At 31.3% G+C, this 22,200-nt stretch overlaps 1 protein-coding gene across 1 annotated transcript; it reads right to left on the bottom strand.

Annotated features, from left to right (window-relative positions):
- Positions 1–10,250: 10,250 nt before the first annotated feature.
- LOC131606347 (2-oxoglutarate-Fe(II) type oxidoreductase hxnY-like) lies at positions 10,251–12,586 on the bottom strand. The gene is made up of 8 exons (XM_058878597.1): positions 12,172–12,586; positions 12,039–12,090; positions 11,734–11,941; positions 11,595–11,653; positions 11,368–11,424; positions 11,221–11,266; positions 11,044–11,123; positions 10,251–10,579 (listed from the first exon to the last, which is right to left on the bottom strand). The coding sequence occupies exons 1-8, from the start codon at positions 12,524–12,526 to the stop codon at positions 10,480–10,482; spliced, it is 957 nt and encodes a 318-aa protein (XP_058734580.1). The 5' UTR covers positions 12,527–12,586; the 3' UTR covers positions 10,251–10,479.
- Between the last annotated feature and the right edge of the window lie 9,614 nt (positions 12,587–22,200).

The raw sequence follows: 22,200 nt of genomic DNA on the forward strand, positions 1-22,200 counted from the left end.
TTACCAAATAGGCCCTTAAAACAGCGTCTGGAAAATAAATTATAAGTTAGTAAAATAAGTTATAAGCTCATGATGAAAAGACTGTTACCAAACAGGTCTTTGATTATCATACGAGCTTATAAGCTATAAGCTATAAGCTCAAAATAGGACTTGCCAAACAGAGCATATGACTGATGGCTGATAGTTTATTGTTGATGGCTGATAGCTGATAGTTTATTATTGATGGTAGATGACTGATAGCTGATAAACTAATTAAAGTGCTTGTTAAAATTAGTGGTTTAACTAATTGATAAATATAAATTGACATAAAAAGATATTTATTAATTAATAATTAAATGCACATTTAAAATAATTAAAATTTATAAGGGTATTAATGGAAGAAAAATGATAAGCTATAAATAATAAGCTAAAATGCTATTCAAAATAGCGTCTGAAATATAAGCTATAAGCTAGTAAAATAAGCTATAAGCTCGTGATGAAAAACGGTTACCAAACAAGTACTCCCTCCATTATCTTATATAAGTAAATTTTACTTTTTAGGTTCTTCCATAAATGATGTATTTAGACTACATATAGACTAGATATGTCATTTATTAAATGAACCTAAAAAGTAAAATTTGCTTATAAAAGGGAATGAAAAGAGTATTTTATTATTATACGAAGTTATAAGCTATAAACTCAAAATATGATTTGTCAAACAGAGCCTTAATAATTTTTTTTATATAAAATACTAACTATGCTAAGTTTATGTTTGGAAACAATTCTTCCCATCGCCACCGTACGTTTCTATGTATGTTTCAATAGCATTTTAACATGAAATCTAAAACCTACAAATAGTAGCTTCGTATAAACGCACGTTTACAAAATTTCCACCGTGGAAACAAACATATGCTAAGTTGTTAACCGAAACTAATGTTACATTAGGCAAATTATAACTATTACCTCAATAGCATACTAACAAAAGCTAAAGTATTTCGTAAGTATGCTACTAAGGCTCTCTTTGGTAAGGCATAATTTTGAGTTTATGTCTTATAGCTTATAACTTATAAGTTCATATGATAATTTAGACTTGTTTGGTAACAATCTTTTATTCATTAGCTTATAGCTTATTTTACTAGCTTATAACTTATTTTTCAGACGCTATTTTAAATAGTGTTTTAGCTTATAACTTATCATTTTTTCTTTCTTTTTTATCCTTATTATTTTAGCATTAACTCATTTTTATCCTTTATAATTTATTTTAATTTTAAATTAAATAATTATGTATTAAATATCTTTTATGTCATTTTACATTTATAAGTTACTTGAACCACTAATTTTACCAAACACTTCAATTAACTTATCACTTATCAGTCTCAACAATCAACCATAAACTATAAGTTATCACTCCTCAGCCATCAGCTATAAGCTATAAGCTATCAGCTAACTTATCAGTCAATCGTTATTTTTACCAAACAGACCCTAACAATAAAATATTGCCGCAGTATGATACTAACAAAAATCAGAGCTATAATATGCTAATTAGGACTATTTATGGTTAAGAATACATATCTTCATCCCCATTTCAGCCTTCAAATACAATTCGCATCTCTGTTTTAGATTTCTATCGTTGGGAGATTTTCTCTGCATTTTCGTCTCCCCAAATTCTTGCGGATTTCCATCATTTCCGCGAAGATTCGTAAACTTTAAAAAGAAAAAATATTTTAACTAAATTAATAGTAAAAAATTCAAAAACTAATCACAAGAGACTAAAAAAGTAATCTTCACTGCAACAAATACAATATTTTCTAACAAAAATTTAATTTGGTGAACTAAGTAATCGAAGTAAAATCACTTTCATTTGACACCTTAATTTTAATTTTAATTTTTAATTTAAAAATATATCATCTATTCTTTCAGCTAGGAGGAAAATTGATTGGAAAGTCCCTAAGGACAAGCTTCAATTGGCAGCAACTACAATTTTGTGTTTTATTTATAATTATAATGGCACATTCCTTTTTATTATTTTAATATTAAAAATAAATAATATTTCCCTTGGTTTACTTTTTAAAATCGAGGGGAAATGTTACCCTAGTTTTATATATACCATGTACTCACTCTCGCCCTTAATCTAACTCTTTTTTTTTTATTCCAAACTTCATTTTCCATTTTTGAATTCATATTCCTCCCCTAAACAAAAAAAAATCTTTTTGTATTGTTCTTGTTGTTGGTTTTGTTTATGTTTCTGTGTTGTTAGTGATGTTTTAATGTTGTTGTCGTGTTGTTGTTGTTGTTTTTAAGAATAATTTCTCAATATTGCCATCAAGACAAATATTCAATGATTTATTGCTTTCCTTGTTTGACAACGTTGAAAAACATATTCCTAATCATACTTTGAAGATGTTGCAACTCAAAAAGAAAATGGTCAATGGTAAGAAGTTGTAACTAATATTTTTTCACCATTCGCCATTTTTTTGTTCATTAAATGTTATCTATTCCCTCAGTTAGATTGACAATCGAGGCCTTAGGTGTAACACCTCATTTCTACCCGGTAATTTATAATAAAATCAGAGTGATAAAATTTCGACAAAACATTGGGATATCACATTTTAACATAAAGCAAACAACCTGTATTTCATTTAACATAGATACATAGCGTTTGGATGAACAATTTAGGACATACTTTATTTATATGAAAACATAACAACCTTTTTATTAATTACGCAGCGGAATCACAACTTTCAACTTAGAAATCATTTACAACTTTATTCAACTAAAACAAATTTCAACTTATAAATATTCAACTAGGAACTCAACAACTAAGATAGTAACAACATTGAAACAACAATATAAACATCCCCCGAGTGCTACGTATCTGAGCGACAACACCAACTTGGACTCGATGAAGCTACTAAATCTTCATCACTGCGAATCACCTGCACATTACCAGTATAAAGATAACGGCGAAACAAAAGAAATAGTGAGATATTGAATCAATATAAACAGGCGTATGATAAACAATATATTAGATTAGATCATACAATTATCACCATTTTATAACAACAAGTATGCAACAACCGATAAACAAATTGATAACAACAACAGAACAACTTCAATCAAATCATCACATTCGCATAACAACTTGAATCAACATAACTTAGTAACAACAACAACCTTAGCACACAACTCAAAATGCGACTCAACTGTGCACATGCATGTGGTACCATTGGAGCAGAACTCCCAACTTAGAAATTGCTAGTTTATCGAGGCATCAAGGCATAAGCTTTCGTCGCTAATTTGTCAATCCAGGCCAACCTGGTGAGCATAGATCCAACTTAAAAATTGTCAATCCAGGCCAACTTAAAGATGCAAATGTATGCATGCAACAGTCACATACAACAACAATAATCATCGCAAGGTATAGGCCTACATCAACACTGTACCAATAAACAGAGGTACTCAACGTCACTTCAACACTGGCCATAGGCCTACAACTTAATCAACTTATCAACAACAACTTATAACAACAGCAACTCAACAACAACAACATATTCAAAAGCAACTCAATTCCATCAACATTGGTTATAAGACCTGCCACTCAATAATGCCCATAAATCGGGACAAAACAACTTATTCAACTGTACCTGCAAATCAACAAATCCGACATAGTTCTAACACAACGAATCAACCAAAAATACTTACAAGTACATACGAGCTACTCTGACAATTTTCAACCAATTCTGGACATCTAATTATACCGCTTAATTAGGCTAATGCGGCTAACCGATACTATTTTTTTTTTGCACTGCTACTGTTATCAACCACCATGATGATGTACTACTATTACCAAAATCACACTGTTACCATTATTATGCTATCCATCTCCAATCTATATTACTACTATCAACTAATTCAAACTTTGTAACTCAATTAATCTAATCATTGCACCTCTACTAAATATATATAATTTACCTCTACTGCTACTTCTTATTAAAGTCTTCTATTAAGAATTACTAGTTTTCTGTCTCAATGACAACTCTACCATTTTATTATTTCCTACTACTATACTGCTATATCAATACCAAATTCCTAAATTTAATAAGTCATGTTATACCTAGTTACCTCTGATACTAAATTTTCTGCCATAAAAACTTGTCTCGATTCCACTGAAAACTCCATTGAAATTCCATGATTAATTATTGATTATATCCTTAGTGATTCCTAACAGACTACTTAAACATGTGAATTACACAAAAAAAAAAGAATTAACTTAGAGTAAATAAAACCAAACATCAGGAAAATGCATAAAACAAAATTTAGTGGCCCCCACCACAAGGAACTGAGGCGCCCACCCCATTGTAGCACTAAGGGGCACCCACCCATTGTAGCACTAAGGGGCGCCCACCCCCTCTCTTTCTTCCCTTAAGGGGCGCCCACCCCAAGTGGTGTGGCCCCGTCCCTTAAATTTGTTTTTCTTTTATAATCTTCTTCTTCAATCTTACGAAACTGCTCCTTCGATTTCCAGTCTCGTCTTCCACCACACATTTATATATTCAAACACTGATTCTCAATAATATTTCGATTCAGAAATTCCACAACATAATATGCAATCAAACACAGATATCGACTGCAACAACAACCACAATTTCATCAATACAGTTTCCATCAATAATAGTTAACCTTTTGATCAGATTCATTAACACATTCAACACATATCAACAAACACAGAGGCAATAATTTATACAACCCAACCCACATATGGTCTATCATATACCCTATTATAGAGATTAAACCCCACTCTTACCTTGTATTCAGAGTCTGCTCTACAACTTCCGGTCGAGATTCCCAACTGCCGGCCTCACATAATTCTTCAATTCCCTCCTTCCAGAAAAACCCACGTATCATCACCAATACCTTGTGCCTCCATGCTTTCTCCCGTATTTCCTCATTTCTTTCTTCTTTTTTGCCACAGCATCCCCAAAACCTAACATTTTTCCTTATTTCTTATTTCAGGAAAATAATAATAATACCATTATTATTATTATTTGTCTTATTGGCTTACCAAACAACACCTCCCAATTACTCACACCAACCAAACCAACTCAGCTAAATAATTATTCCAATATAATAATATTATTTCTAATATCACTTCTCCGATTAAACTGATTAATTAATCCGAATTTGTACTTAACAGCTCCAATCGACATATTAATCCAATTACGCCTCTTAGAATCGTACCGATTAATCCCAACTTCGATAATTTCCTATAATTAAGTCTTCAATTAATTTAATTAACCAATTAATAAAATTCGAGGCGTTACATTAGGGACACACTTCCATACCCAACAACTTATTTTTATGATTTTGTCTCTTTTAAAATGGCGCCCTTATTTTATTCTATTTATTAATTAAAATTTAAAATAGTTATTCTCTCGGTTTTGAATGTCAACCGAGAGAAAAATTAATGGCACCCTTAATTTTAATTTATTTTTTTAATTAAAATATAAGTAAGATATTTTCTCGATTTTTAGTGTCAATCGAGAGGAAAACTTCCAACAACATTGTTTTCCAAAATCATTATGTTAGCTCTCATTCGTTTTTGCTTTTATCTTGAACTTTTTGAGCCCTAGCGAGCAGAGCACCCGAACGAAAACTCCACAAATAGTTTGGATAGTCCTCTCTGTTTGACCTTCTTCATCTTTCCACTAAATCAAAACAAACTCCATTTTTCAAGTTGAATGAAGTAAACAAAGGAGTAAGGAAGGAAAGCCACACGAAACTAATAAGGAAATTCAAAATCATACCAACTCATTTCTTTGACTTTCTCATCACGTTTATGATACGTAATTAATTTCTCCATGATTGTACCAGTAATGTTATTGTTGTTGTTGAGATATTTAAGGTTTGATGCTATTGTTGTTTTTTAGACCGGGGGTTTAATGTTATTGTTGTTTTATTGAGATTGAATATTCGTTGTTGTTGTTGTGTTAATTTATGTAGGATTTTAATTTTATTTTTAGAAAGTACGTAATTATGGATCGTAGTTGGATGAATGTCAATAGATTAAGTGGTGAGTGTGAGAATGGGGTGATTCAATCTATTGAATTCATCAAAAAAAATCTTCTCGATAATAAAGGAATTTTTTATCGTCCTTATAAAATATGCGGGAATACGAAATATTCAATCATCTATGTTGTGATGGAATATGTCTAAATCATACGATATGGGTGTGGCATGGTAAAGTGACAAAGAACCAAATTTTGTCACAAAGAATTGTGTAGGATTTTCTTTGTTTTGATTTAGTATAGATGTTAATCTTCTTTCATAACATGCTTGATTTGTGTTGAGAAATAACTATTGATCTAAGATTTTTCATCTATCGATAAACAAACTCTAGACATAGATTTGGGTGTTGATATTCACTTGGAATCAGATTTTCATGTTGCTTGTTATTTAATTTGTTGAGACATCACCTGTTAAACAACCAGTATAACCTCGTAATGCTGCTCTAGAGAGAAACTGTGTTGAGGAGTGATACGTGATTATAGAGATGATTAACGTTGTTCACGTGCTTAGATTAGGAGAATGCATATTTGTATAGGTTTTTACTGATCATGGGTTTATTTGTAATGTTTTCCTGATTTAATATCGAGGATATTTTTGCCTCTGTTAGATTTTAAGCACTAGAGATAGCTTTAGGTTTAACATTCACATGAGTATCGGTTCTTAATGCTCCCAAGAGACAATATGGTAGAACTCCTACCGGTGCTTCAGACATGAACATTGATGTGAGGGATACATGATGATATTGATGAACGTTTAGATTACATTTAACTGATTGGTAGAATGCGTATTCTATGGACGAATGAAACTCAATCCCAAAAAGTGATATTCTCTCTGATACGTTACTTTTCGTTTTTATATTATGTACTTTATACTTGTAAACAACTTTTGCACACCATAAGCTCAGAAATGTGGAGATATTTGAACGACATTGATATCGCACTAATCCCTATGGAGACGATAAAATAAAAATACTTACTTTTACTTGATGCTTTCCCGCAACAACTAAATGGGGCCGTTACCGGGGATTGGTGTTTAGATATTTAAAACATTTGCAATAGTTTCTATATTTTAGAGCTTTGTATATATTGTATTTACACTTGTATACTTACTTGTCCATGTTTGCTGTACTTGTTTATAGTGTATATATTCTTGTTTTCCATCAAGTTGTTCAAGTGTTTGTATATATATGTGTAGTTCATCATGTTCTTGTTTTCCTACATATATATATACAAACACGTGTATATATATATATATATATATATATATATATATATATATATATATATATATATATATATATATATATATATATATATATATATATATATATATATATATATATATATATATATATATATATATATATATATATATATATATATATATATATATATATATATATATATATATATATATATATATATATATATATATATATACAGGGCCGGTCCTTTGAATTTGGGTGCCCTGGGCGAATCAAAAGAGTGATGCCCCGAATTTTTTTAATAATAAATACATAAGAATAAGAGAAATAATTAGATAAAATCTTCTATCAGCAGACTCAAGAGAGCCAATTGTTTGATCTACAATATATAAGAAATAGTGATTTTGGAAAGACTCTTCAGTAGACTTAAGATTCAGTTGTGTGGGTTGAGATGGATTTTCATCATAGTGTTGTTTTCTACTAATTTTACGTTTTTGAATAAAAACACTTTCAATCTCCGTTTCATTCCCAATCTTTTCAGCACTAGCCTTAGCATTTACAAATTCAAATTCTCTATATTTTTTCAAATACTTGATCAAACTTTTTAGTAGTTTTATAGCCACATCAATACGCATGTCTTTTTTTTACAAACTTTTGCTAATTTCATTAACAGCAGTTAACAATTCAAACTAAATAATCATAGCTACTAAATATTCAAAGTTTCCAATTTCATGAGTTGCTAAAGATTCGGCTTCACTCTTAATTTTGGGATCGTTATCTTGTTAAGCTAGTTGAAGTAGTGCTTCTCTTACATATGAAGTTTGAGATTTAATTGCATATACACTATTCACATGACTTTTCCAACGTGTTTGTGACAATGGTTTAATAATTAAACCTTTCACATTGTCTCTGAGAATTTTCCAACGTTTTGTCGAATGAGAAAATACAGTATAAATACGTTGTAACACTAAAAAAATATAGTATAAATACAGTATAAATATGTTAGCAGTTTGAATTAATACGTTGCATATATTACTTATCTCAGTTAATTTCCCTAAAAATATATTTAATAAAAGCTTTTCAAAATTTATTAATACAGCTTGAATCCAAAATTGGCATGGTTAGAAGATTTCTAACCTATCAAATAACATTATCAATATTATAAAAAATTCTCTATATCATTATTTTAATTTTAGTGTCTCAATTAAACTCTTTAGTCGCTAAAATTATAGATATATAATATTAATTGATTTTATTTTAGGAGAATTAATTAATTTTATTCTATTCTATATTTTATTTACGGAAAATTACATTCTTTTATTACTTTTGACTTTGTAGTGTCCCAATAATTTTGATAGTCAGTATTTTTAAAAAATAAAATTCTAACAAGTATTTTTATATTAAAAAATTTTCTTTTAATATATATAGGGATAAAAAAAGTTTTTTGGTGCCCCTAAAATTATGGGGCCCTGGGCTGTCGCCCCGCGAGCCCGTGCTCAGGGCCACCCCTATATATATATATATATATATATATATATATATATATATATATATATATATATATATATATATATATATATATATATATATATATATATTTCTTTGTTTTCCTTCACGTTTGCTAAAGTGTTGGTTAGGAGTAGTCGTTGGTGAACAACTTGCCATGCAAAGAGGCAACATGGATGAGTGTCAATAAACAAAGATGCCAAGCTAACGACGTAAAACAAGCGCTTGTTAGGAGGCAACTCAATGGTTTTTAAGTTTTTATAGCTTTGTGTTTAGTAGTTTAGTTTAATTTGAATTTTATTCGGTTGTTAGAAATTTATTTTATGTTTGTCCAAAAGCTTGTTTTTATTAGATTGAAGAGACAAGGTGTGATTGTTCAAGTTTGAGTGTGTCAACAAGAAAATATTATGATAATTATAAAAGTTTGAAAGAAAGTTACATTGTCAAGGTACATGTTTATTGCTTTCTAAACCATAGCATGAACATGAAATTTATTATTAGCTGAAAGTTTCGACGCCAAGTTTGTCTTAAGAAGATAAGGAAGAAAAGAAATATTGTGAATGATATTATACGCTTTTCGACAGGAAAGTATACAGAAGAAGTCCATTTGAAGTAACTTATGCATAAGAGGGAAATATTAGATGAGACTTAGAAATATTTTCTAAGTTTTATATGAGTTCAACGAACAAGATTTGACATTCGACAGAGCTTTTGAATTTGAATGAGGAATAACTGAATTTCGTCCTTATCCAATTTTGAAAAAGGACGCGTGGAGCTTCATGATGAAAGAAAGACATGTCGAGCGAAACATGTCATGTTCTAGAAAAGACTGTTGATAACAGTTATTTCGATGTAGTATATATAAGAGTCTTAATATTAGGAATCCGTGTGTTCATTCATTTCTACAAAATCTCACAAATACTCAAAGTATCTGCGTTATTGATAAAGAGTCCTTGAGAAATGTATGTATAAACACCATACTTATTCAATTGCAATTTACTTTATATTTTTAGAATTTATTAACTTCTTGCAATTTACTTTCAATTGCTTTTACTGCATTTCTTTACAAATTCTATAAAGTTACTTTAAGTTAACTTAGATTAGAGCATACAATATTCAAAAGTATGAATGTTGTCCAAGTGTTATTAGTTTCAAATAACATAATATAAAAATAAAAGCACATGTTCTAGGATCAATCTAGTCGATCATGTGAATAACCAAAATACATTTATTTTGAAAGACTAGCGTTTGTTTACTAAATTTAAAGGTAAATAAATTAACACGCCTTGAATTCCCTAAAAAAATATTTTTCTTCGTTAAAATGTTTCAGCCAAACACACTTTTAGTGTTTATAAAGCTAATATATACTTTCTCAATAGAATTTTGAATGTTGGGCTGATATTGAATCAAATGGTAAGTCTAAAAAAAATGTATAAATCATTAATTTATTAGGTACAATAATATTAATTAATTATTCAAGTCATGTATATCATGTCAATAAAATAAATTTTTTATTCTTATCCATGTCATTAAAAATAAATTGGCCAAATTATTTATACAAATAACATCAATTTTTTTAATACATAAAAACAACAATATCTTGTTTACAAACAACAATAACAATACCAAGCTCGAAATGATATGGCAACAAACAACAGAGAAGATTTTGCAAATTTATTTAGTCCCCATGCACTTTGCATGTAGGCTTATTATATATTCAAACTTTAGTTGTTAGAGTGGATAGAGCTTTTAAGTTCCTTTTCAGAACCATATATCATCTTGAACCTCTCATTCAAGTAGTCCCCACTACGTATTGGAGGAAATCTGCAACACAACACATTTCACAAAACCTTATAACATTATCAAATTTATATATATGTAGCTTTCAATCAAGATAAAAAAATATTAAAGAAAAACACATGTAGTGTGTAGGGACTAAAATTGGTTTCTTTTAAACAATGAGGGGCTAGAAGAGTAAGACAATAATAGATGATTAAAGAAGAAAGAAAACAAAAATGTGTCATATATATTATTTATAGAAATCACAATCATGTGAAGAAGATAACATTTTTAACATGAGATGATGTTACACTTTGTTTGTCATATCATATGATAAATGAAAAATAAAATAGAGAGTATATTATGATAAATGTAATATCATTGATATATGAGACAAAATGAAATGTTGAGAAAAACTAATTAGTCTAATTAACTATTGTGACTAATATTTACATTAGTATTAGACATTTTATTCAATGGAGACCTTAATTAGATTAGATTTTTTTTACCTGGGTGGAGATGATTCACTGCAGCAACTTTCAAAGCATTCTACTATACAATCAGACGGTGGATCCATGAAAAAAGCCACCTGCAAAAGTGCATATAATATCATCGTTTATATTTCAATGGAAATCAATGTGTATACAAATCACGCCAATAATCTAATGGTTAGTAGTAATAATTACAGAATAGCGTTCTTTTCCGGTTGGCATCACCCTGTGAAGTGTTGACCTGCAATAGTGATCATAATAGCAAAAATTGAGAATCATATGATATAAAACCTTTTATAAAAATCATATACTCTTATAAAGTTGTTGGATGATGGAATTTACTGATATACACAATTTGTCCATCTTTCCATCATGTCTCCAATGTTCACAATTATGGCCCTGCATAAACAAACATAAAACACCTTCGCAGTTATCAACTAAACAGACATAATATATGCAAAATGTCGTGAGTTTGAACTCGTGCTTCTGCAGTCGGATGTGTCTGCATATCTAATAACTAAGTTGGTTTACAAGGACTTATTATTTACGAAGTTCTTATATGAACTTACCCTTCTACATGAGACACATCCTCCCAAACCTGTGGTTGCTTCAACTTGTCCTTGCATATCTTTAAATATAAATTCTTAAATTAATGATTACGAAAATACTAACTTAAAACATAAGTTATGCTAAAGAGAAAATGAGAACCTGCAATCCTGGAACACCGTTGGTCATTAGGAGAGTGATCATACCATAATCTGAATGAGGAGAGGCACCACAATATCCCAATTCACCTGAATAACGCAAAAGGCGAAGAAAAGCTTCTGGTTTGCTTAAGGCATTGATCTTATCAAAGTAATCTTCATCAAGATCCAAAGACAAAGCAATTACAGACAACAATTTTTGGCCAGCTGATCTGTGCCATGTACATAACAAAAACAATTAAAGAAATACTTCATGTTATTTAGTAATTTAGAGAAAAAAATACATTATATCAGGGTCACAAAACTTACAATATTTTCCAAAATAAGGATTCCATGGTTGGTTTCCAATTTGGCAGTAAATCTGAAGTGTCATTACCAGAATTAATTAAGGTCATGTAAAAAGTAAGAACAAATGATGAGCAAAAAGGAAAACCATACATACCCTGAGAAGGCCATTGATTGAGACTAGCACTAGTGGTATCTGCTAAAGAACCAATATAATAGCTCTCTTTTGGATCACCTTTGGAGAGTGAAGTAGGGTCAAGTTTTTCAGCATATAGAGGAGTATAGCCTCTATACTCCTTGCGATTCAACTTAGTTTTATGCTGGATGGGTAGTGAGAAGAATTTCGCACTTTCCTCGAACGCTTGATTCAGAAAATCATCATCCACACCATGGTTGACAAGGTAGAAGAATCCATACTCAACACATGCCTGACGGATGGAATTTGCTGTGGAAATACGATCAGGTGAAGAGAGGTCTATAATAGGAAGATCCAATGTTGCACTTTCTCCCATTTTGATATTATCTTTAACTATGAAGCTTCTGTTTTCTGCTTGTTGAGGAGTTTATATCAAAATACTTATAGTTAAATATATTTCCCACCATGCTTGCTATTATTACTATTATTATATTCTAAGTTGAAATCTAAATAATAATAGTGTTAGTTTAATAATATCGATATCTATCATTTAAATTTGATAGATGACAATATCATGTTATTCGATTGTGTGTGACGCCCTAACTATATATTATCTTATAGAAATGTTAAACTATATTAGTAGGGTATTTAAAATGGGGACAACTTCTCTACCCATCACAATAAGATGAGTAGTGTACCTCCAACCAATCACATAATTCCATCTCATTTAATACATTTAATTATTTATTAAAATACTACAAATATTTGTCATTTTCAAAGCATTTTACAAAGGAGGTAACCTTACCCAACTTTTTGAGTTGGGTAGATAAGAATTCACCATTTAAAATTTTGTCTTCAAACAACACGGTTTGTTATTGTTTTCATTTTGTCAGGTGGAATGGCAGTAATGAAATCTGTTTTAGATTTTTCTTATATCACCTCATCGCTGTCAAAGTACAATATTTACTCACCTGCCCTCTCACGCCACCCACCTTATACGCACTCACACATCAGCATAATATTCACGTGACAAATTTTATGTGTTTAATAATAGATAAATTATTTGGTACCCTTTGGTTTTAGTTAGAGCATCTCCAATACATTTGAGTTTTTTATGGGACCCACTAAGCCACATCATATTAAAAGAATTTATTTAATTTTAATTTTAACTTTAATAAAAATCTGATATGGGTCCCACAACTTTACCTCATAACTTGATTTGATTGGGTACTACAATCTTTTAGTTGTTGCATTGCAATGCAACTCTATTATGACATGGCAAATTTTTTAAATATTTAATTATTAAATTAATGGTACAGGTGGAGAACTCAATAGGAGAAACTACCATTGAAGATGGTCTTAGGTAACGATATCCTTAGTGTTAATTGATTTAAAATTTAAATTTTTAAAAATAAAATAATATTAAAAAATGACGTGGCGTTGAATATCTTCGTTTGATTGGAGGAAGGTACTGGTATCCAACCAAATTTAAAGGTACCGGAATGTCCACCTTAATAATATAGGTCATGGCTCGACAAATTTGAACAGCCCCGTTAAAACCAACTGACATGTCTTTTTTATAAAAACTGATCGGAACAGTCGGGTGTCGGGTTGTTTTGATCGTTTAATTTGGATAATATAGGGTTGCTTCTGTTAGGTTCAGATGATTATTTTAAATTCGTCGAAAATCGAATCCAATCGAATTCGATGAATATTTATGTTTATTATTATAAGACCTACTCATCATAAAATTTATGAGGATCGTAATATTTTCAAGTTATTATCATTTTTATAATTTAAGGATGATATTGTATACTTATAAAAATACAAAACATGCAATATTAAATTATGAGTGTTATTTAATTTGTGGTTTAAAATATGATAATGATCAAATTAATGTCAAATGATATTGAAAATATTATCACGAAAAAATAACTTTTATTTTAATGATAAAAAAATAAATTTTGATAGATTTTTTTAAATAAATAAATATATGGTGAATTTTATAAAAAATGAGCCTTTATATAAATTTATCCCGATATATATTAAACCGACCGATTTACCTGCCAAATCGATTTAACCGAACCCATCAAAAACCAAAAAAATTTATCGGTCGAAATCGAACCTTCGAGAATGAAACTGCGGTTTGCATCAGATTTATATTTTTGATCCAAAATCGATCTGAACCGACCGATTGTCCATCCCTAGACATGTTAAGAATTGAATTAGTGCAATTGGTTGCATTTTTTATTCAACGTTTGTACTCCTTTGTAAAATGTTAAATAGAAGCAAAATACAAACAGTTGTAGACTTGGAGTTAATTGTAACTTATCTCTTGTATTATTGTATAAACTTTTGGGATATTTTATGAGAAAACTACTATACTTTTCAGTCTCAATTCACTAAAAAAGACTCAAATTTGTTAGGTGAAAACCACCCCGCAAATGCAAATATCACCCTGCAACGCAACAATTACGAGGTGGTACAATCACACGGCAAAAACGTTAGTCACAACTTTTTGCAAGGGAATATGCACCCCGCAACTTTGCTAGGTGGTTTTTACTAGAGGTGGCAAAACGGGCTACCCGGCCCGTGACGGGTTCGGGCTTTTAGCGGGCCGGGCTTAAAAGCCCGGAATTTAAACGGGCTATAATTTAGTTGTTCAAGTCCGGCCCTTTACGGGCTACGGTTATTCGGGCCGGCCCGGATTATATTTAATATTATTTTTATAAATTAAAAAATGATTTTTTTAAAAATAAATATAAATAATAGTAAATCATAAACTAAAATAGTATCATTCTATTTCATTCATTTCATTACACTAGTCAAAATATTTGGATTAATTTGAGAATATGAATTTAGGAAGGAGTATTTACTACTTGACAATTGACAAAGATTACAATTAATATGAGTTCTAAAACACCAATGTAGACACAAGTAAACACACTTTAATGTGAGGAAGGCAATATTGGATAGCAGTAGGTAGTATACATTATTTCATTGAGAGCTAAGTTGAAGAGAAAAAACTGTATTGAAAAATAAAGAAAGTGATACTACTTAATTTGAAAAATCTTTTCATTTCTAAAGTGCTAATATGTGTGAAACATATAAAATATAAAATAATATATGTTTAACACATATAAATTAAATGAACTATCAGTTTAACACTAAAATATAAAATTAGTATGGAAATTATCAGTTTAACACTATCAGTTTAACACTATCAGTTTAACACTAAAATATAAATGAACTATCAGTTTAACACTATCAGTTTAACATATAAAATAATATTCATTTAAATTATCAGTTTAACGTGTATATTTTAGGTTAGGAGATTTTTAGAACTGATATTATGCAAATTAGTATGGAAATTCGTTATTAAAATATAGTATGGAAATTATTAATATAATTAGTTAAAATTTTTATTAAAAAAATTAAATGAACGGGCTACCCGCAACCTGGTCGGGCTAGCCCGGTTAAACATCGGGCTTTTGACTGGTCGGGCTTAAAGGCCCGGATTATAAACGGGCTCTAATTTATTTGTTCAAACCCGCAATTTTTTGCGGGCTTTCGGGCCGGCCCGGTTGGTTAGGCCCATTTTGCCAGCTCTAGTTTTTACCACGCAACTTTGCCAGGTGGTTTTCACCCCGCAAACACGCTTTCCAAGACTTGCATACAACACGCATTCCATGTGAAATAGTTGTTCAGAGCAGGTGGCACAGTTGGTTCAGAGCAGTATGTTCAGTCACTTGCGAAATAAATTTTACCTAACAAACTTTGAATATTCAAAAACTAAAATAAAAATAATATTTCATTTATACAAAAAATAATAATATTTCGTTTTTAGAAAAATTATAATATCCTAATAATATTTCATTTCTATAAAAAATAATAATACTTCGTTTTAAAAAAAATAACAATCCTTATATATTATACAATTTTAAATATATATTATTTTTATTTATAAATATAATATTCAGTTTTTAAATATATATTATATATATATATTTATTTCTGTTTTAATAATTTATTTTTCTAAAAAAACGAAGAAAAAAATATATACATATATTAAACATAAAGAAATTATTATTACCAAACTTAAAAACAGAAATTATTGTTAATGTTTCTAAATTTTTTTACCTATTCTAAAAACATACATTGTAACTAACAAAACAAAAACATATATTCCATCATTTAAACAAATTAATATACAATATCAGAATAAAATTATCACAAATTTTTTAACATATTATACACAAATTTAACCATCATTATTTTTATCATATAAACTTCACTAAAAAAGACATAATCTAAACAGTTCATACAACCCAATATCAAATAATAAAAAATTAATTTCATATGTGTACCTTATAGTAGATGACTTTGATGAAAAAATTGAAAGAAAATCTAAATCAAGCAGGATATTTGAGTATTGAAGTTTTGTTTGTGTTAAAAATGAAAGATGTGAGAAGTAACGTGAAGATATTTGAGTGTTTGCTGAGAAAAAAATTTCTGCAACATGAAGGAAATGAGAGAGAGATAAGTTGAATAGTTGGGAGATGTGAGAAGTAAGTGAAGGAAATGAGAAAGATAAGTTGTATGTTGGGAGATGTGAGAAGTAGGTGAAGGAAATGAGAGAGAAATAAATTGAATAGGTTGGGACATGTGTGTAAGTATGAAATGAGCCTAAGAGGGGGTGAATTAGGTTCTTAAAATTCTTCTGGTTTTAGAGATATGTATGTTCTTATTTTTGTGGTTTGGTTAAGTGAGGATAAAGCAATAAATGCGGAAAGATAAACGACACAACGATATATACCGGTTCCCCTCACAATTCGAGAGTACTCCAATCCCCTTTCAACACGAAAGAGATTTCACTATAGTTAGAATAATTGTACAAGCTTATCCACACCAAATGTGATGCTTTACTATCTAACATATAGAAATATCAAAGGCTCTTAAAACCTTTAAGATCTTCAACACTAAGTGCAAGAAGAACAATCCTCTTTAATGCACACACTTGCTTTCAACAATCCTGAATAGCAAGTTTACAAATAATCAATTATGAATTTTCTGAGTTTTTGAATTTTACAAGTAATGAATCAATACTAGATTGATCTTCTTATTCAAGTAGAGCAATTCTCAATGTTGTATACAAGTGTTCACAAGGATGATATGAAACTTAGAATGTGTATAAAGAGTTTCAATAAAAAATTCTGATGTAACACACTTGAGATTTTGAAAGTTAGAGGGACAAGAATTTGTGAATTGAAAATTGAAGAAGGTAAATAAATATTGAAAGATATTTGGTTTATATAGATCTCTAAAAAAAGCCTTTCAAAAAGGTATAAAGAGTTGAAGAGATGCCATGAAGGGAGAAATATAAAACACACCTTTTTCAGATTTCTAAAAGAGCAAAAAGACACATTGGTTCAGTGGTAACCGGTTACCTTAATTGGGTAACTGGGTTCCACCTATAAAGTACAATTTTTTTTTTGAAATTTGAACTTGGGTAACTGGTTACCGTAACTTGGTAACCGGGTTCCCCTGAAACAGAACCTTTTTTATTTTTCAAACGTTTGATGGGTAACCGGTTCCCGTAACTTGGTAACTGGTTATCCAAAGCCAATTTTGAAATTTTCTATAAAAAACTTTGAGAAAAAGGTTGTGAATGAAAATATAAAGACTTGTAACAAGTCATGGCATTAAGAATGAACACTTGTATGCAAAAGTGAGAGATTGAAACCCTTATACATCAAAAGGTGATATGTCCATAACAAGTAATTTCTTCAAGACTTCAAACCTTTGATAACTTGATGTGTCTTTGATATCTTGACTTAAATTTTGATGTCTTTACTTGAGCCATTATATTTTGCTATCATTGGTGGTTTGTCTTCATCAAAACTCTTTAGGAAGCTTGATTTCACAATGTGAAGAGTAACGTGAAATGTGGAATATTTATTAAACATTTGCGGAGTGCATTTAACCCTGCAAAAGTTATTACCGATGGGACTTGCGAGGTGGAATGCACCCCGCAGTGTATGTGTCATAAAAGCACACCCAACGTTCACATGCACTCTGACCAAATCAATAAAAGCAACTTTTATATTCCCCCTATGTTTTTCAAAAACACTTGCGGGGTGAATATCACCTGGCAAAGTTTAATGACGTTGGAGCTTGCAAGCAACGTTCACCTGCCAACCTGAACACACAGTAAATATTGCTTTTAATTTCCCCCAAAATTTTCAAAAACACTTGCGAGGTGGCTATTACCTGGCAAAGTTATTTTCAAAATTTTTGAATTTCTCACTCACTGTTGCAAGATAGAAAAACATATAACATTTTTTTATAAAAAAAACTGCGTTATGAGGTGTAAAGCACCCCGCAAGTGTGTTACTTAGCGAGGTGATTATCACCTAGCAAAATCACCTGGATAATTTGATGTTTTCTTGTAGTGATTACTCTCTCTCTCTCTCCCTCTCTCTCTCTCTCTCTCTCTCTCTCTCTCTCTCTCTCTCTCTCTCTCTCTCCCTCTCCATCTCCACACTTAATTACTCTATTTTCACCAATCTTATAGTTCCAAGTTCTAGCATTTGGCATCAAGAGTTTGGTTCGATCCACCAAACACTTAGTGTGTAACATGAATTTAGTATCCAGTGAAAGAATCCCAACAAACCTACCCATCCTTGACGCGAAGAATTACGCCAATTGATACAAGCAAATGAAGGTGTTGTTTGGCTAACAAGATGTTCTTGAAGTGAACAAAAACGGTGTGAATCCTCTTGTCAAAGGTACAACAGATGCACAACGAGGTACACATAAGGAAGAAAATAAGAAAGACTTGAAGACGTTGTTTTTTAGAATGTCGGTGATTGTGAATCATCAAAGCAAGCGTGGATGGTTCTTGAGAAAGCATACATAGGGGCTGACAAGGCAAAAGTGGTGAGGTTACAAACTCACAAACCTCAGCTTGATTTAATTCAAATGGAGGAAAAGGAGATAATCAACTATTTCAAGACGAGAATTACTCGCTTGGTAAACTAAGTAAAAGCATGTGGAGAAACAATCACGGAGCAGTAAGTTGTCACGAAAATCTTGCATTCTTTGACGATAAGATTTGATAGCATAGTCGTAGCGATTGAGGAATCGAAGGATCTTATGATAATGAGCAAAGAGGAGTTGCAGAGCTCTCTTGAGGCACGTGAGCGGAGAATGAAGGAAAGGAATGTTGATAAGGCAAAGGTGGAGATAGCTCTGCAATCCCGTTTCATTGTAAGAGAGACAAGAAGGCGAAAGGAAAGTGTCATATGAGTAAAGGTAAAGGAAACTTTCAAAATTTTGGAGGAAGAACGTCTAGAAATTCAAATAATTCAACATTTCAAAAGGATGAAAATAATGGGAGTAGAGCTGCTGAATCAAACAACTCTAAAGGTGGAAATCTTAGGGGTAGAGGTGGAAGAAGAATGGTAAAAAATATTAGTGTGCAATGCTTTAATTGTCAAAAACTTGGCCATTTTGCAATAGAATGCAATTCCAACAAGAAAGAACCCCAAGAAGATGAACCTAGATCAAGTGTTCGATGAGGAGAACACACTCTTGGTCATGATCACAAAGGAAGAATTCAACAATAACAAAGTGCAAGACATCACCAACAAAAGTTTAAAAATGTTGTACAACTGAAGTGCAACCCGTTGCACAATTTATAGAACCAGTTGCATACTGCAGAAAACGCCATGGTGACATTGAAAGTAGCACTGTAGTGTTGCGATCAATGGTATTTGGTGTTGAGGTGTTCAACGCATATGAAGGGGAGAAAATATTGGTTTGTTACAATCAATCGTGCCTTGAAGAGCAAGTGAAGTTCACCAATGATACCACTCTAGCGGTAGAAGAGAACAGTGATGTATCGATCGAGAGAAGGGATGGTAGACATTCTTTGATAAATAATATATTGTATATTCCCGAAATTAAATGCAAACTTCTAACTGTTGCCAATTTCTTAAGACGGGCTACAAGATTCACATGGAGAACAAAGTGTTACACGTTAGGGATGCAAATGAGGCTTTGATCCTAAAAGCTCCTATGGCTGCCAATAAAAATTTCAAGGTTAAGATTATGGAGTATAGGTGTCTTGCTACAGCGGCTAGTCGAGAAGAATGGATATGGCATTATCGGCTTGGATATCTCAATGCCTTGCAAAGTAAAAGAATGATAACAGGGCTTCCATTGATCAAAATACCAGGTGAAATTTGTGAAGAACGTGTGCAAGCAAAGTAACATAAGAAAAAATTCAACAAGGGAGCATGTTTTAGAACCAAATGTCACCTTGAGATGGTGTATTCCGATATGTGTAGACCAATGCAAGTTGATTAGATTGGTGGTAGTTGATATTTTGTCACATTCATCAATGATCATAGTAAAAAAAACTATGGACATACCTAATTAAGAGAAAGGATGAGGTATTCAAAGTGTTTAAGAAGTTCTACTCCATGTTGAAAGGTAAAGCGGTCACAAGCTCAAAGTTCTCAAAACGGATGGTGGAGGCAAATATGTCTCAAATAACTGTGGGAGGTTTTTTTATCAAGATTGGATACTACATGAGATAGTACCACCCTATACACCACAGCAAAACAGTGTTACCGAAAGGAAAAATTGGTCGATTATGAACATGGTGAGAAGCATGTGTCCACAGTTGAATAGGTGTCTAATAAAGAAGCTTAAGAATATAAAATTAGAGGAAGCATGGTCTAAATTTAAACCAAATTTGAACCTCCTGAGAGTTTTTTTTTTGGTAATGTATCAACATGTACCGGGGCAGGTTAGAAATAAGTTGGATGACTAGGGAGAAATGATGATTCTTGAAGGCTGTCATTTCATCGATGGTTACAAGTTATATGATGCAGCAAACAGAATGATTGTGATCAGTCGAGATATCATTTTCGAAAAAATTAAAGAGGTGAACCAGAGTTCAATCGGTTTCACTAAAAGTGCAACCAGTTAAACTAGTGAAATATTAGTTTTTGTAGTATTTGATATTGCATAAACGCCCCCTGTTGAAAAGAGGTTTTCCTCCAAGATTCCAAGATTGTGAGTTGTTCCAAGATAACAAAGTCAATGACGATGGTGATTTCGTCCATTTTGCACTTATGGTTGAATATAAACCTATTAAAATAGAGGAGGCCTTGAGTGATCCAAAATGAATTTGTGCTATGAAGGAGGAGTTGGAACCAATTGAGAAGAACAACATTTGGGAGTTAGTTGATCTAGCAGAAGGGAAGAAGCCAATTGGTGTAAGATGGGTGTACAAAGTGAAGGCAAATGTCAAAGGTGAAATAATCAAGCATATAATGGATGTCAAAGGTGAAATAATTGCACAGGTTGCTAGAATTGAAACCATTAGAATAATTGTCGGCATTACAAATAAGAAAAATTGGTTCATCTATGTAATGGATGTCAAATCTGCAATTTTGAACTGACCACTTGAAGATGAAATTTATGAAGAATAGCCCCCTAGTTTTTTTTTTTTGAAAAACCAAGAGTCAAAGTTCTACAAGTTGAGAAACACGTGTGGTTTGAAACAAGCTCCAAGAGATTGAAACAAGAGGATAAATGGTTCCTTAAAGGAGATTGACTTAAAGTAGTGTGTATCAGAACATGGTGTGATAATCCTTTGTCTATACGTAGGTAATTTATTGATTACGAACAAAGACAAAAGTGCATTTATAAGTTCAAGAGTGGGCTTATGAAGGAGTTTGAGATGACCAACCTTGGCCTCATGACATAATTCCCTAACATTGAGTTTAACAAGTGTAATACGGTGAACTGACTTTTATATCGAAATGTCGCGGTTAAGCAAGAGCGCCACCGACTTTTATTTTATCCAAATTAAATCAGAAAGGCTAAAAGAACAGGAAAAACCTTTTAAATAAAAAAACTGAGTTCGGGGGGTAATTATGCAAAGGGAAGGTGTAAGGCACCCTTTGCATCCATGGTTTTCCATGGGCTCTTAATTGCTTTGCTCTTTGTTTGAAAAGAAATGTAGAAGAAAAAGAA

Source organism: Vicia villosa, linkage group LG1, assembly GCF_029867415.1.
Source record: "Vicia villosa cultivar HV-30 ecotype Madison, WI linkage group LG1, Vvil1.0, whole genome shotgun sequence".
Classification (NCBI taxonomy): Eukaryota; Viridiplantae; Streptophyta; class Magnoliopsida; order Fabales; family Fabaceae; genus Vicia; species Vicia villosa.